This window comes from Ranitomeya variabilis, chromosome 4 (genome assembly GCF_051348905.1).
Source record: "Ranitomeya variabilis isolate aRanVar5 chromosome 4, aRanVar5.hap1, whole genome shotgun sequence".
Taxonomy (NCBI): Eukaryota; Metazoa; Chordata; class Amphibia; order Anura; family Dendrobatidae; genus Ranitomeya; species Ranitomeya variabilis.
In genome coordinates, this window is record NC_135235.1 from 233101265 (window position 1) to 233118855 (window position 17591).

Genomic DNA, 17591 nt, shown 5'->3' on the forward strand with positions numbered 1-17591 from the left:
CTAGCTCTAACCCTAGCCCTTACCCTAAACCTAGCCCCAACCATATTTCTAGCCCCAACCCTAACCCTACCCCTAGCCCCAACCCTAACCCTATCCCAACCCTTACCCTAGCTATAACCCCAAATATTACCCCAACCATAACCCTAACCTTAGTCCCAACTCTAACTCTAGCTATAACCCCAACTATAACCCCCCAAAATAACCCTAACCCCAGCCCTAATTCACAATTTTTTTCTGAATTCAATTAGTCATTGTCATGATCCATTCCAGGGTTTAGTTCTGTCTGCTCTTTTTCCAGGTGGATCATGTCAAGGGTTAACTTTGCTCTGCCTCATTCTGGGCTCAGGTTTGTTATATAGCTCCCATTCATCCTGCTGGTGGTGGCAGCTATAGTTCTGTCTTCAGCGTGTGAACTTGACTCTGGTAACTCTTGATTTGTCCTGCTGTGATCCCTGACTTGTCCCGTGTCTGTTTACTCCCTCTGCCCTTTTCCCATCGTTTCTCTGTTTATCTGCTTGATTCTCTGGTTCCTGACTTAGCTCGTATTTGGAATCGCTTCTGTTTTCTGACTTTGTCTTATCCGCTCCTGACCACTGCTGAACCTCCTGGCTTGTTTTCTGACCACGTTTACTGTTTATCCTTTTTGAGTACTCCTGCCTCTGATTGTATTTTGACTCGGCCTGTCGGACCACTCTCTCGCCACTTGGTGGCACTTGTGCTGCTGCTCTGTGGTGCTTCTGTGTACGCAGTCTCCCTTCCCTCTCAAGCTCCCTCTGGTGGAGGTTGCATTATACTGCACTGCAGCAGCATGACAGTCATCCATAGTGTGCTTATTGTTATACTAAGGTGGAATATAAAACAAAAAAAACTTCAAAAATGTTTCTGGACTCAATTAGTCATCCATACAGTTTAATGCAGTTAGTGTTACATTACAGTGGTAAATAAAACTCAAAAAAAGTTAAAAAAGCAAATTTCTGGATTGAATTAGTCATCCTCAGAGATTAAAATTGTTAGTGTTACAATACAGTACTCTCATTACAACTATTACTATGGTGACAATTTGCACTAGCAAATTGGGCCTCCTGGCTGAACCCCTATATTAGACCTAATTATTTTTAAGTAGAAATGTGGCACTACTAACACTGCCACCAAATAGAAACTCACCGGCCTGCCCTCCTGCCGCTTTTCCAACATCTTTCAGTACTCCACCTTTGAAAAAAAAAAAAAAAGATGGATCAATCATATCTTTTATATATGAATTATTACACATAAAATATGTCTTCAAACTCTCCTGCACTTAGTTCTGTGGAGTATCGGTACCAGTTGTCACTCTACTGCAAGTTCTCAGATGCAAAACATTTTTCTCAACCATCATCACATGGAGCTCTTACAAAAACACACTTAAAGGAGCTTCAAACTGAGAAACTGAACTATCTGTGGTCGAACACGACCAATGTCTGACAGATCAGTATCGGATACAGGGTGTAAGGTGCAGTAATACAGTCATATACATGAGACATCATATACCGCTCAGGATACAACTGCCAAGTAAATTTACCTGCATTTGATAAGAGATTTCCTCCAACATCTGAAAAAACACAATTTTAAATTAGTAACTTTTTAAAATTATTTATATCACAACCTAAAAAAATAGACATAACGTATGTTATTTACAACAAATTAAATCCTCATATCAATTGCATTTGAGCCTATATGTGGAAGCGTTGGTTCTTAGTCAATGACATAGTTACTATGTACTGTATTTAAAAAAGCACTCCCATCAAAGCTTTTATACTCTAAATAAAATGTAGTCATAATATTATACAGCATTGTATACTTACGATTCCTCATTTTTCCTTTTCACCCAGTTAATTTTTATCTTTTCCACTAGGTCTATGACATCACATGATTAATAACTGACCAGCAAAATCCTTCAAGGCTCTATGTAGAAACAGGAAGTCTCTTTTCCCTGCATGAGTCATCATTAGAATTACAATTCTATTTTAATGCAAACATCCTGGCAAGGCTGAAGAGGGAGCAGCTGGGACAAGAGGTGAAGAGGGGAGAAAAGAGAAGATTCGGCTGGGTAGAAGGGTAAAATGAGTAATTGTAAGTACACAGTGCTATATAATATGACAACCGCAATATATTAAGATTAAAGAAACTGGGAGTTCTTCTTTAACTCACACATTACATTCACCTATCATATGGAAGAGTCTTCCCCAAGACTACTCACTGAGTACTCCTGACACTAATCCTTGCACTGGCCCAGTAGCTGATGTGCTGACATCTGTTCCGAGAGAAAAATATCATTAGTAAATTGTCCAACTTTTCTGGATGGAAATCAGACTGATTTTTTTATACTGTCGTGTGACCCCGGCCTTAACTTTATTCTTCTTGTGATTGAAACAAAAGTATTAATAACCACTCACTTAATCCAATACTCGTCCCTCCTGCTGTTCCACCAACGCCAGACAGTATGTCACCTTCAAACACAAATAAAATGCAGAACATGATCCATTGTCTCTACCATGGTGGAAAGAGAACTTTTATGTGTAATTTTTACAGCCCTAAGAAAATTGACTTCATTGATTTTAAGGAAACTTTAATGTTTTGCAAAAGTTTATAAACTTTTGTGTAGGCGCAGAAAACTGATGAAAAAATGAAGGTGTATTGTCCTGCAGCTGATTCTTCTACCATGTAACATCATATTTACTGCTGAAGTCAATTTACCTGTATCTGATAAAAGTTTTCCTCCTGTATCTGTAAAAAATACAATTTTATGTTAGTAACTTTTTAAAATTATTTATAACATAAGCTAAAAAAATCAATATTTACAACGGAGTAAATCTTTATATTTGTTACATTTGGACCCAGACCTGGAAGCTTCAATTCTTAGTTGTTGGCATAGTTACTATGTATATAAGTCAAGCTTTACATCCTCTTATCATATGGAAGAGTCTTCCCCATGATTACTCACTGAGCACTCCCGACACTAATCCTTGTACTGGCCCAGTAGCTGATGTGCTGCCACCTATTCCGAGAGAAGAATATCATTAGTATATTGTTTCACTTTTCTGGATAGAAATCAGACTGATTTTTTTATACTGTCGTGTGACCCCGGCCTTAATTTCATTCTTTGATTCTAATTGTAACAAGATCTTTTTTATTTCTTGACTCCTTTACATTAACATTATGGACTGCGCTGTTCAGCACAGTTCAGACAAAGGCTCCACAGCATCTTAAAGAACGTCCGTATTTTTTCATAAAAAATGTTGAACGTTACTAGACATTGCTTGGGTGCAATTACCTGTTACTGATACTCCGCCACCACCGTCTGAAACAAAGGATAAAATATTTTAGTATACATAGCGGTCAAAGAAACCGTGGGACTTTCTAGGACTTCACTGCCCCTTCAATATTCTTTTAGAATAATGAGAAGCTTCCACTTGACTGTGCCGGTCAGCCCCATTCAAGGAAAAGTTGTGGAACTTGGGTTGATTAGCAAATCTCATGCAGACTGTGGTATAAATTGGACGAGTACAATCAGATAAAAAAATTGTACTCGGACCGATGTAATTCAGTGAGGCAGTGAGACCTAATCCGCCTTAGAAAAACAACCCAGCATGCTCGATTTTGCTTCGAATATTGGATGCCACAGTATAGCATCCGATTTTTAAGGATACATTACAATTCTGTAAAATAGGAACTTGTAAATGGTCCTGGAAATTATTAATAACTGCTGATGTAAAAAAAAGTGTTGCATACAGATGACAAGTGAGAATAAAATTGTCCCATTTTTCTAGATGGAAATCAGACCGATTTTTTTATACTGTCGTGTGACCCTGGCCTTAACTTTATTCTTGTTGTGTTTGTAACAAAAGTAGTAATGACCACTCACTTAATCCAATACTCGTCCCTCCTGCTGTTCCACCAATGCCAGACAGTAGACCACCTTCAAACACAAATAAAATGCAGGACATGATCCATTGTTCTCTACCATGGTGGAAAGAGAACTTTTATGTGGACTTTTTACAGCCCTAAGAAAATTAACTTTAAGGAAACTTTAACGTTTTGCAAAAGTTTATAAACTGTTTTCTAGGCAAACAAAACTGATGAAAAGATGAAGGTGTATTGTCCTGCAGCTGATTCTTCTACCATGTAACATCATATTCACTGCTGAAGTTAATTTACCTGTATCTGATAAAAGTTTTCCTCCTGCATCTGTAAAAAATACAATTTTGTGTTAGTAACTTTTTAAAATTATTTATAACATAAGCTAAAAAAATCAATATTTACAACGGAGTAAATCTTTATATTTGTTACATTTCGACCCAGATCTGGAAGCTTCGATTCTTAGTTGTTGGCATAGTTACTATGTATATAAGTCAAGCTTTAAGGTACCGTCACACTCAGCGACGCTGCAGCAATATAGACAACGAGCCGATCGCTGCAGCGTCGCTGTTTAGGTCGCTGGGGAGCTGTCACACAGACAGCTCTCTCCAGCGACCAACGATCAGGGGAACGACTTCGGCATCATTGAAACTGTCTTCCCTCATCATTGAAGTCCCCCTGCAGCACCCGGGTAACCAGGGTAAATATCGGGTTACTAAGCGCAAGGCCGCGCTTAGTAACCCGATATTTACCCTGGTTACCATTGTAAAAGTAAAAAAAAAAAAAACACTACATACTCACCTTCTGATGTCTGTCACGTCCCCCGGCGTCCACAGGGTTACTCGCTGCTGCTCAGAGCTTCCTGCACTGACTGTGTCAGCGCCGGCAGTAAAGTAGAGCACAGCAGTGACGTCACCACTGTGCTCTACTTTATGGCTGGCGCTGACACAGTCAGTGCAGGAAGCTCTGAGCAGCAGCGCGTAACCCTGTGGACGCCGGGGGACGTGACAGGCATCAGAATGTGGGTATGTACTGGTTTTTTTTTTTACTTTTACAATGGTAACCAGGGTAAATATCAGGTTACTAAGCGCGGCCCTGCACTTAGTAACCCGATGTTTACCCTGGTTACAAGTGAACACATCGCTGTATCGGCATCACACACGCCGATACAGCGATGACAGCGGGTGATCAAGCGACAAAATAAAGTTCTGGACTTCTTGCTCCGACCAGCGATATCACAGCGGGATCCAGATCGCTGCTGCGTGTCAAACACAAAGAGATCGCTATCCAGGACGCTGCAACGTCACAGATCGTTGTCGTTCTCGTTGCAAAGTCGCTTAGTGTGAAGGTACCTTTACATCCTCTTATCATATGGAAGAGTCTTCCCCATGATTACTCACTGAGCACTCCCGACACTAATCCTTGTACTGGCCCAGTAGCTGATGTGCTGCCACCTGTTCCGAGAGAAGAATATCATTAGTAAATAGTTTCACTTTGCTGGATAGAAATCAGACTGATTTTTTTATACTGTCGTGTGACCCCGGCCTTAACTTTATTCTTTGATTCTAATTGTAACAAGATCTTTTTTATTTCTTGACTCCTTTGCATTAACCCCCTCATGATGCAATATTTTGACCTTAATGACCTGGCCATTTTTCGTGACATATTGGGCTTCATGCTAGTAGTAAATTTAGGTCGATAATTTTTGCGTTTACTTGTAAAAAAAATAGAAATTTGGCAAAAATGTTAAAAATCTCACAATTTTCAAATTTAGAATTTTATTCTGTTAAACCAGAAAGTTATGTGACACAAAATAGTTAATAAATAACATTTCCCACATGTCTACTTTACATCAGCACAATTTTGGAAACAAAATTTTTTTTTGCTAGGAAGTTATAAGGGTTAAAATTTGACCAGCGATTTCTCAATTTTTCAACAAAATGTACAAAACCATATTTTTTAGGGACCACCTCACATTTGAAGTCAGTTTGATGGGTCTATATGGCTGAAAATACCCAAAAGTGACACCATTCTGAAAACTGCACCCCTCAAGGTGCTCAAAACTACATTCAAGAAGTTTATTAACCCTTTAGGTGTTTCACAGCAGCAGAAGCAACATGGAAGTAAAAAATGAACATTTAACTTTTTAGTCACAAAAAATGATCTTTTAGCAACCTTTCTTTTATTTTACCAAGGGTAAAAGGAGAAACTGGACCACGAAAGTTGTTATCCAATTTGTCCTGAGTACGCAGATACCCCATATGTGGGGGGGAACCACTGTTTGGGCGCACGACAGGGCTCGGAAGGGAAGGAGCGCCATTTGACTTTTTGAATGAAAAATTGGCTCCAATCTTTAGCGGATACCATGTCGCGTTTGGAGAGCCCCTGTGTGCCTAAAGATTGGAGCTCCCCCACAAATTACCCCATTTTGGAAACTAGACCCACTAAGGAATTTGTGTAGCTGCATAGTGGGCACTTTGAACCCCCAAGTGCTTCACAAATTGATCTGTAAAAATGAAAAAGTACTTTTTTTCACACAAAATTTCTTTTAGCCTCAATTTTTTCATTTTCACATGGGCTACAGGATAAAGTGGATCATAAAATTTGTTGGGCAATTTCTCCTGAATACACCTATACCTTATATGTGGGGGTAAACCACTGTTTGGGTGCATGGCAGGGCTCGGAAGGGAAGGAGAGCCATTTGTATTTTGAATTAAAAATTAGCTCCAATCATTAGCGGTCACCATGTCGCATTTGCAGAGCCCCTGTGTGCCTAAACATTGGAGTTCCCCCACATGTGACTCCATTTTGGAAACTAGACCCCTCAAGGAACTTATCTAGATGCATAGTGAGCACTTTGAACCCCCAGGTGCTTCACAAATTGATCCGTAAAAATGAAAAAGTACTTTTTTTCACAAAAAATTTCTTTTAGCCTCAATTTTTTTCATTTTCACATGGGCTACAGGATAAAATGGATCATAAAATGTGTTGGGAAATTTCTCCTGAGTACACTGATACCTCATATGTGGGGGTAAACCACTGTTTGGGCACACGGCAGGGCTCGGAAGGGAAGGAGCGCCATTTGACTTTTTGAATGAATAATTAGCTCCAATCATTAGCAGACACCATGTCGCATTTGGAGAGCCCCTGTTTGCCTAAACATTGGAGCTCCCACACAAGTGACCCCATTTTGGAAACTAGACCTCCCAATGAACTAAACTAGATGTGCGATGAGCACTTTGAACCCCCAAGTGCTTCACAGAAGTTTATAACGCAGAGCCTTGAAAATAAAAAAATCATTTTTCTTTCCTCAAAAATTATATTTAAGCCCGCAATTTTTTATTTTCACAAGGGTAACAGGAGAAATTGGACCCCAAAAGTTGTTGTCCAGTTTGTCCTGACTACGTTGATACCCCATATGTGGGGGTAAACCACTGTTTGGGCACACGTCGGGGCTCGGAAAGGAAGTAGCGATGTTTTGAAATGCAGACTTTGATGGAATGGTCTGCAGGCATCACGTTGCATTTGCAGAGCCCCTGATGTGCCTAAATAGAAGAAACCCCTCACAAGTGACCCCATTTTGGAAACTAGACCCCCCAAGGACCTTATCTAGATGTGTAATAAGTACTTTGAACTCCCAAGTTCTTCACCGAAGTTTATAACGCAGAACCGTGAAAATAAAAAATCATTTTTCTTTCTTCAAAAAAATTATTTTTAGCCCTCAATTTTTTATTTTTACAAGGGTAAAAGGACAAATTGGACCCCAATTGTTGTTTTCTAGTTTGTCCTGCGTATGCTGATACCTCATATGAGGGGGTAAACCACTGTTTGGGCACACGTCGGGGCTCAGAAGGGAAGTAGTGACATTTTGAAATGCAGACTTTGGTTGAATGGTCTTCGGGCGTCACGTTGCGTTTGCAGAGCCCCTGATGTGCCTAAACAGTAGAAACCCACCAGAAGTGACCCCATTTTGGAAACTAGACCCCCAAGGAACTTATCTAGATGTGTGGTGAGCACTTTGAATCCCTAAGTGCTTCACAGAAGTTTATAACAAAGAGCCGTGAAAATAAAAATCTTTTTTTTCCTCAAAAATGATTTTTTAGTCCACTATTTTTTATTTTCACAAGGGTAACAGGAGAAATTGGACCCCAAAATTTGTTGTCCAGTTTGTCCTGCGTATGCTGATACCCCATATGTGGGGGTAAACCACTTTTTGGGACACTTCGGGGCTCGGAAGGGAAGTAGTGATGTTTTGAAATGCAGACTTTGATGGAATGGTCTGCAGGCGTCACATTGCGGTTGCAGAGCCCCTGATGTGCCTAAACAGAAGAAAGCCCCCACGAGTGACCCTATTTTGGAAACTAGACCCCCAAGGAACTTATCTAGATGTGTGGTGAGCACTTTGAACCCCCAAGTGTTTCACAGAAGTTTATAATGTAGAGCCGTAAAAATAAAAAATATTTTGTTTTCCTCAAAAATTATTTTTTATTTTCACAAGGGTAACAGGAGAAATTAGACCCCAATTGCTGTTGTCCAGTTTGTCATGAGTACGCTGATACAACAATATGTGGGGGTAAACCACTGTTTAGGCGCACATCGGGGCTCAGAAGGGAGGGAGCACCATTTGACTTTTTGAACGCAAGATTGGCTGGAATCAGTGGTGGCGCCATGTCGCGTTTGGGACCCCCTGATGTGCCTAAACAGTGGAAACCCCTCAATTCTAACTCAACACTAACCCCAACACACCCCTAACCCTAATCCCAACCCTAACCATAACCCTAACCACAAGCCTAACCCTAACCCCAACACACCGCTAACCCTAATCTTATCCCTAATTCCAACTCCAACCCTAATCCCAACCATAACTCTAATTCCAACCCTAACCCTAAGGCTATGTGCTCACGTTGCGGATTCGTGTGCAGATTTTTCCGCACCATTTTAGAAAAATCCGCAGGTAAAACGCACTGCATCACTGCCTCCCCAAAATACATAAGGGGACAACTCCCCTTAAAGGAAGGCCCATAGTCTCAGGCAATAATAGTCTTACAGGGAGACTGGGTTTATATGTAGACAAAATACTCAAACCCTTTGTGAACGCCCTAAACTCTTATGTACGGGACACCACCGACCTCTTGGGCAAACTAGATGGTGTCTATCTTGAAAAGGACATGATACTAGCCAGCATTGACGTGGAAGCGTTATACTCTTCCATCCCACATGACAAAGGTCTGATGGCTGTGAACCATTACCTCAGCACTAGAGGCAGACAATATGACAGACACAATAAATTTGTGTTGGAGGCCTTGGAATTTTGCCTCACCAAAAACATGTTTCTATTCGATCAGAAATACTTCCACCAGCTCAGGGGTACTGCATTGGGCAGCCCTTGTGCGCCTTCGTATGCAAATTTGCCCCTGGGCTGGTGGGAGGAAACAGTCGTTTTTGGGGATACTACCCCGGGCTCAGATGAAAGGATAGTACTGTGGCTACGGTATATTGATGATGTGCTGGTCATCTGGAGAGGGAACACCGATGAATTTGGCAATTTTATAGATGGATTGAATATGAACAACATAGGCCTCCAGTTTACATATGAGGCCAGCCCAACAAAATTAGCATTCTTGGACATATGTATAGAAAGGGATGGAAATGGGACAATATCTACCAAGACCCATAGGAAAGTCACGGCCACTAACTCCCTTCTTCGATGGGAAAGTAATCATCCGGCCCCATTGAAAAGAGGGATTCCCAAGGGCCAATACTTGAGAATTCAGAGGAATTGCTCAAGTCAGAGTGCCTTTCAGGAGCAAGCAAATGATCTTCGGGGCAGGTTTCTGGAAAGAGGTTACCCCGAGGGAATATTGAAGAAGGCCTACAAAGAGACTGTAAGGAGAGAAAGAAAGGACTTACTAACACCAAAATTTAAACCAGAGAGTGATATGACCATTCGATTTATCACTAGATACTGTAATGGAGCAAATTACATCAGAAATATCTTTAAAAAACACTGGTCTGTCCTTTTGATGGACAAGGACATCAAGGGACATATCTCCCCTTCCCCACAGATCACTTACAGGAAGGGCAGATCCTTGGGTGACAGGTTGGTTCACAGCCATTACGATCCAAAGAGTAATTTCTGCCCAAACACTGGTCAAACGAAAGGTTGCTTTAAATGTGGTAACTGTAAAGCCTGTGCCTCTATTGTGACCACGAAGAAATTCTCAAGTAATGTGACTGGCACCTCCTATTCCATCCGACACTTCATCAATTGTCGCACAAAGGGCGTTATTTATAAGGCCAATTTTGAGTGTGGTTTGGAGTATGTGGGAAAAACCAAGAGGGAATTTCGTAAAAGGGTGGGCGAGCACCTCCGAGACATTGTGAATAAGAGGGAAACCCCAGTGGCAACCCACATTAATTCTTTCCACCAAGGTAATCCTAAAAAAATTTATTTTGTGGGGATAGACAGAATTTTGCCACATGTGAGAGGAGGTGATTGGGACAAACAAATTCTCCAAAAAGAAAGCAGATGGATATTTAATTTGAAAACGGTTCAACCACAGGGACTAAATGAATTACAGCCTTTCAGCTGCTTCTTGTAGTCCCATTTTGACTCATATAATTTTAATATCCTTTGTGCCATATCTCCCTCATCTCCCTCAATTCCCCCCCCCCTTTTTACATTTGCCTCAATTAAGGTAGTAGGGACAACTAGGGAGGGACAGTCTTCGAGGAGTGGGGGCGCCACTGGCGTAGGACTATAGGGTGCCAAACCCCGCGTCAGGCAGGGTTTCAGTTGTACAGATTGTACCTGTACCTAACATCTGTCTAGGAACATATACCCCCCTCATTATTTAATGATAATAATCAATGAAACCTCATTTATACTTCTCTCATTGGCTCCACATTGATTTTTTAGTATCTCTTCCCTATTCTTTCTATCCTAATATAGGGATAATAGGGACAGTCAGATAGGGACAGTCCTCGTTGAGTGGGGGCACCATATGAGCAGGTTATTTTAGAGTGCCAACCTCCACGTTAGGCTGGGACCAGGAGTGTAGCTGGTTCTGAGTAGGGCACAATAGGGCGCCTCTCTCTTTTTTCATTCATTTTTTTCAATGATTGAGGCCTTGGTGGTGTGCCGTACTCCCTTTATTATTAACATACACTCACCGGCCACTTTATTAGGTACACCTGTCCAACTTCTTGTTAACACTTAATTTCTAATCAGCCAATCACATGGCGGCAACTCAGTGCATTTAGGCATGTAGACATGGTCAAGACAATCTCCTGCAGTTCAAACCGAGCATCAGTATGGGGAAGAAAGGTGATTTGAGTGCCTTTGAACGTGGCATGGTTGTTGGTGCCAGAAGGGCTGGTCTGAGTATTTCAGAAACTGCTGATCTACTGGGATTTTCACGCACAACCATCTCTAGGGTTTACAGAGAATGGTCCGAAAAAGAAAAAAAATCCAGTGAGCGGCAGTTCTGTGGGCGGAAATGCCTTGTTGATGCCAGAGGTCAGAGGAGAATGGGCAGACTGGTTCGAGCTGATAGAAAGGCAACAGTGACTCAAATCGCCACCCGTTACAACCAAGGTAGGCCTAAGAGCATCTCTGAACGCACAGTGCGTCGAACTTTGAGGCAGATGGGCTACAGCAGCAGAAGACCACACCGGGTACCACTCCTTTCAGCTAAGAACAGGAAACTGAGGCTACAATTTGTACAAGCTCATCGAAATTGGACAGTAGAAGATTGGAAAAACGTTGCTTGGTCTGATGAGTCTCGATTTCTGCTGCGACATTCGGATGGTAGGGTCAGAATTTGGCGTAAACAACATGAAAGCATGGATCCATCCTGCCTTGTATGGAGCATCTTTGGGATGTGCAGCCGACAAATCTGCGGCAACTGTGTGATGCCATCATGTCAATATGGACCAAAATCTCTGAGGAATGCTTCCAGCACCTTGTTGAATCTATGCCACGAAGAATTGAGGCAGTTCTGAAGGCAAAAGGGGGTCCAACCCGTTACTAGCATGGTGTACCTAATAAAGTGGCCGGTGAGTGTATATACAGTTATCAACAAGGTATCCTTTAAAATACAAATTATAGTTTATCTCACTTATTTTTGTCCCCTCCTCCTTCTCAGCCAGTTTGCACTCCCTTAAAAGAATGGTCTCAGTCAGTTAATGAATTTATACTCTGATCTCGCATCTATGCCTCGGGGGACCATTTTTTGGTGTTCTTAAGAATGGTTTGAAAAACACTGAACCGTATCGCTGGGTGGACGTGACAGGGTTAAAAAATTATCTGTCTGTCCTTTGAAGTGCCGTGTCCAACAGTCATGTTTATTAGAAGCACTTATATATGTTCCAATTGAACGTAGCACCACATATGTTAGACTCCGAAGGGGTCTCATGTTTAGCAGGTAATAAGTTACCCTGAATCATCGGTATGGAGCTTGCATAGCTAGTGTTGCCGGGGCGGCGCTTGGTTGTGGGGTGGAGCGCTTGCGTTTCATCTCCATGGCACCCAGCGCTTCATGGTCTAGACAAGCGCTCCGTAATACCGGAAGTATGTTGTAAAGCACAGGAAGTGCGTCACACGCTAGGGGCGGAGCCTCGCGGGCGCGCCTCCGGGCCCAGCGTTCTTAAACCACAGAAGTTGGGAGACCTGTAAAGCGGCTACTAAAGGTTGTTATACTCCCCTGATGAGTCCTAGCGGATGAAACGCGTCGGGAGACGCCATATCTAATGGAGGCGCCATATCTAATGGAGGCTTTCATACCCTCGGGGGAATTAAGATGATTCTCTTCAACCTTGGGTGAGATCAACCCATAATTATGGGCTTCATATAAAATGCATATTTGCACTTGCTGACGCCTGATACAAATAGAGCTGGAAGCAAAATATAATGACCGCACTATAGTGATGAAAAGGGGATGCTCATGACAAAGGTTTATGGGGCAGCATGATCCCAGCTTCTCTATGTATAGATGTGCATTTATAGTCATGATTTGATTGAAAAGCCTCCTTTTTGCTGCTATTAATTATTGACAGTGGCAAATTAATAAAACATGCTGACTTAGTAATTTCTAAAGGGTTGTAATTATATGGTTTTGACATATTAACCAAGGAATATATCAATAGCCATTACAAGTGATCACGGTTACGTATGTGGAATAGATAAACCACGGCACAAAGTATCGGTTCAAATGGATCAATAACCATTACCAATGACCATTGTCACATATGTGGGATAGATGATCCACGGACCATGGGACAAAAAGACGATATACTGGGATATAGGTATAAATCACGTAAGAGTATTACACCAATCCCATATGGCTAATTGATGGTTATAGGCTTCTCTACATATTACAAAATTACCGGCTGCTACACCGATTACCTACATTGAAAATTTGGCATGTTTTGGGCATCTAGTATGGCATTTGCCACTAAAATGAGCCACTAGCTAAGCATATATGGTCATATTAACAGTGACCAACTAGCACTGTCAGTAACTTTTTGTATTCCTTCCTTCCCCTGTTTCTGTGTGGTTAAGGTTCACAATTGCACAAGGGTCCTCCCTTTCTTTCCCTTGTTTTTTTATGTGTTGTACGTGAGTTTATTTTTAGACATACCTAGTAAAGGTTAAGTTTTATATTTATATCCAATTGCTAACAGCACTTTACTCCTCTTGGATTAATTTACCCAGCTCTTTGCACAGTTCAGACAAAGGCTCCACAGCATCTTAAAGAATGTCCGTATTTTTTCATAAAAAATGTTGAACGTTACTAGACATTGCTTGGGTGCAATTACCTGTTACTGATACTCCGCCACCACCGTCTGAAACAAAGGATAAAATATTTTAGTATACATAGCGGTCAAAGAAACCGTGGGACTTTCTAGGACTTCACTGCCCCTTCAATGTTCTTTTAGAATAATGAGAAGCTTCCACTTGACTGTGCCGGTCAGCCCCATTCAAGGAAAAGTTGCGGAACTTGGGTTGATTACCAAATCTCATGCAGACTATGGTATAAATTGGACGAGTACAATCAGATAAAAAAATTGTACTCGGACCAGTGTAATTCAGTGAGGCAGTGAGACCTAACGCGCCTTAGAAAAACAACCCAGCATGCTCGATTTTGCTTCGAATATTGGATGCCACAGTATAGCATCCGATTTTTAAGGATACATTACAATTCTGTAAAATAGGAACTTGTAAATGGTCCTAGAAATTATTAATAACTGCTGATGTAAAAAAAAGTGTTGCATACAGATGACAAGTGAGAATAAAATTGTCCCATTTTTCTAGATGGAAATCAGACCGATTTTTTTATACTGTCGTGTGACCCTGGCCTTAACTTTATTCTTGTTGTGTTTGTAACAAAAGTATTAATGACCACTCACTTAATCCAATACTCGTCCCTCCTGCTGTTCCACCAATGCCAGACAGTAGATCACCTTGAAACACAAATAAAATGCAGGACATGATCCAATTGTTCTCTACCATGGTGGAAAGAGAACTTTTATGTGGAGTTTTTACAGCCCTAAGAAAATTAACTTTAAGGAAACTTTAACGTTTTGCAAAAGTTTTTAACTGTTTTCTAGGCCAACAAAACTGATGAAAAGATGAAGGTGTATTGTCCTGCAGCTGATTCTTCTACCATGTAACATCATATTCACTGCTGAAGTCAATTTACCTGCACCTGATAAAATATCTCCTCCTGTATCTGTAAAAAAAATTTTTTAAATTAGTAACTTTAGAAATGTATTTATACGACTAGCTAAAAAAGACATAACACAATTATATCAATTGGACTTGGTCCTATATCTGAAAGCTTTGGTTCTTAGTCATTGACATAGTTACTATGAATTTAAAGAAGCACTCCCATCCAAGTTTTTTTACTCTAAATATATTGCAGTCATCATATTATACAGCACTGTGTACTTACATTTGCTCATTTTACCCTTATACTGAGATAATTATTCTCTTTTCCATGTGGTCTATGAAATCATGTGATTAAAACTGACTAGCTGAATCCTTTGAAGCTCTATGTAAAAACAGGAAGTTTCTTTTCCCTGCATGTGTCATCATTAGAACTACAATTCTATATCACTGCTAGGTTCTTGGAAGGGGGGGGAGAGAGAGCAGGTGGATAAGAAGGTGAAGAGGGGAGAATAGAGAAGAATTATCTGGCCAGGAAAGTGAAATGAGCAATTGTAAGTACACAATGCTTTATCATATGACAACTGCAATATATTAAGATTATAAAAACTTTGATGGGAGTTCTTCTTTAACTCATGCATTACATCCCCCTATCGTATGGAAGAGTCTTCCCCATGATTACTCACTGAGTACTCCTGACACTAATCCTTGCACTGGCCCAGTAGCTGATGTGCTGCCGCCTGTTCCGAGAGAAGAATATCATTAGTAAATAGTTCTACTTTTCTACATGGAAATCAGACCGATTTTTTCATACTGTCGTGTGACCCCGGCCTTAACTTTATTCTTGTTGTGTTTGTAACAAAAGTAGTAATGACCACTCACTTAATCCAATACTCGTCCCTCCTGCTGTTCCACCAATGCCAGACAGTAGATCACCTTCAAACACAAATAAAATGCAGGACATGATCCATTGTTCTCTACCATGGTGGAAAGAGAACTTTTATGTGGACTTTTTACAGCCCTAAGAAAATTAACTTTAAGGAAACTTTAACGTTTTGCAAAAGTTTATACACTGTTTTCTAGGCAAACAAAACTGATAAAAAAATGAAGGTGTATTGTCCTGCAGCTGATTCTTCTACCATCTAACATTATATTCACTGCTGAAGTCAATTTACCTGTATTTGCTACAAGATTTCCTCCTGTATCTGTAAAAAAAATACAATTTTATGTTAGTAACTTTTTAAAATTATTTATAACATAAGCTAAAAACATTCAATATTTACAACTGAGTAAATCTTTATATTTGTTACATTTGGACCCAGATCTGGGAGCTTCAGTTCTTAGTTGTTGGCATAGTTACTATGTATATAAGCTAAGCATTGCATCCTCTTATCATATGGAAGAGTCTTCCCCATGATTACTCACTGAGTACTCCTGACACTAATGTTTTTACCGGCCCGGTAGATGATGACGTGCCACCTGTTCAGAGAGAAGAACGTAAATGGTGCTGGTAGACGCTTCGTTGTTTTAGCTCCACTTGTAAGAAACATTTCCAGATAAAACAGTTTAGAGTAACACAGAACTCTTTATTTTTCTTAAAGTTTTTCATATTTTTTTCCTGTTTAATAATTCTAATGTCTTCATTTTTCAATCTAATGGTCGGTTGAGATCATATAGTTATGCAAGCATACTTGTGATTTATTTTTGTAGCATGCCAGACACACAGAACGTCATGTCTACATGTGCTATCCATACTACTTGAGCAAGGAAGGGGTTAATGTGTTCATGGTTGCCAATCTTCACAATTAGGCTGAGGTTACAGGTTTTCACTCATCCAAGAATTACGTTAATCACACTCGGATCAGGCTTCGATCAGAGTGTAATAAAGGTGTGATCATAGTATGGTCCGATTTTCTTCGAATGTTGAGAAGATAGAAAAAGAAAATTTCCCCATCTTTAACTGTCATCTGAGTTGGGTCAGTTTTTTCTGACGGATCCAGTGACTCACCTGGCTGAGTGTGATCCGATAATTGGAGGCAAATCATACATGTTGCAATTTTTTACTCGGTAAAAAAAATCCAGCATGTGCTCCATGGAATAACGTCAGTTCCAGTGCAATCCAATGTTTTCTCAGATTACACTGGACCCACAAATATGGTCATCTGCCCCTGCCCTTAGGTGTAGTAGTCTTCAGGAGAATAAAGAACTGATGAATGGGGTAAGCTGGGTGGATACAAGGAGGGTCATTTACTTATTATGAAGTTTTGAATTCTCCAATTTGCTATCGGATAAGAAACACCTACATTTATTTATTGAGCATGTTTATTCATGATGGGTATAAATATACGAACACTCTGGTAAAGCCTAAGAGATTAATGAAAACACAAGCTTGAGTATTTTTCTGATATTCTGATCTCGCCGGCTGTTAACTTCTAAGTTGGAATGAGGACGACCATCATGCTATAACTACTTCTAAATTGTTTCTGCCAATGATTGACTCCCATTGTGACCAGACTTTTTATGTCTTTCGCTTCTTTACATTAGTCATTGTGAACTGCGCTTGTCATCTTCACTTCAGACAGGTGAAGGATATGGTTGTTTTTCATTTTTGTTTTTTTACAGGTGACCAGAGCTTCAATGGAATCGTCAGAAACAATTTAGAAGTAGTTATAGCGTGATGGTCGTCCTCATTCCAACTTAGAAGTTAACAGCCGGTGAGATCAGAAGATTATTCGTTAGGTGAGTATTATTGTTTTTTATTATGTTCTATTTTTGTAGAGGGGATAAGGGCTTCAATAAAATGGGTATAAGGAGAGTATAACTTAGTTTTTTATTTTTAAAGAAAAAGTAAAATGGTGTGCATTTTTATTTCACATAAAGGACTTTATTCTGGCTTTACTTACAATCGTACTATGGGGTTAGTAATGGGGGCATCTTATAGGCTCCTCTCCAATACTAACCTCTGGGTTTTATGTCAGCGGCCATAAAACAGCTGACATCAACCCCAAAACTATTACCCCACTTGCTA

At 40.4% G+C, this 17591-nt stretch overlaps 1 protein-coding gene across 1 annotated transcript in view; it reads right to left on the reverse strand.

Annotated features, from left to right (window-relative positions):
- LOC143767810 (uncharacterized) overlaps positions 1-17591 on the reverse strand; it is a 75550-nt gene that overhangs the window by 12623 nt on the left and 45336 nt on the right. Inside the window, exons 26-42 of the mRNA XM_077256331.1 lie at positions 15989-16042; positions 15739-15768; positions 15446-15499; positions 15250-15303; positions 14598-14627; positions 14305-14358; positions 13714-13740; positions 5295-5348; positions 4195-4224; positions 3902-3955; positions 3311-3337; positions 2981-3034; positions 2734-2763; positions 2433-2486; positions 2237-2290; positions 1559-1588; positions 1165-1209 (exon numbers count right to left, since the gene is read on the reverse strand). Coding sequence (XP_077112446.1) covers positions 1165-1209; positions 1559-1588; positions 2237-2290; positions 2433-2486; positions 2734-2763; positions 2981-3034; positions 3311-3337; positions 3902-3955; positions 4195-4224; positions 5295-5348; positions 13714-13740; positions 14305-14358; positions 14598-14627; positions 15250-15303; positions 15446-15499; positions 15739-15768; positions 15989-16042 — 735 coding nt within the window. The remainder of the gene's footprint in view (positions 1-1164; positions 1210-1558; positions 1589-2236; positions 2291-2432; positions 2487-2733; positions 2764-2980; positions 3035-3310; positions 3338-3901; positions 3956-4194; positions 4225-5294; positions 5349-13713; positions 13741-14304; positions 14359-14597; positions 14628-15249; positions 15304-15445; positions 15500-15738; positions 15769-15988; positions 16043-17591) is intronic.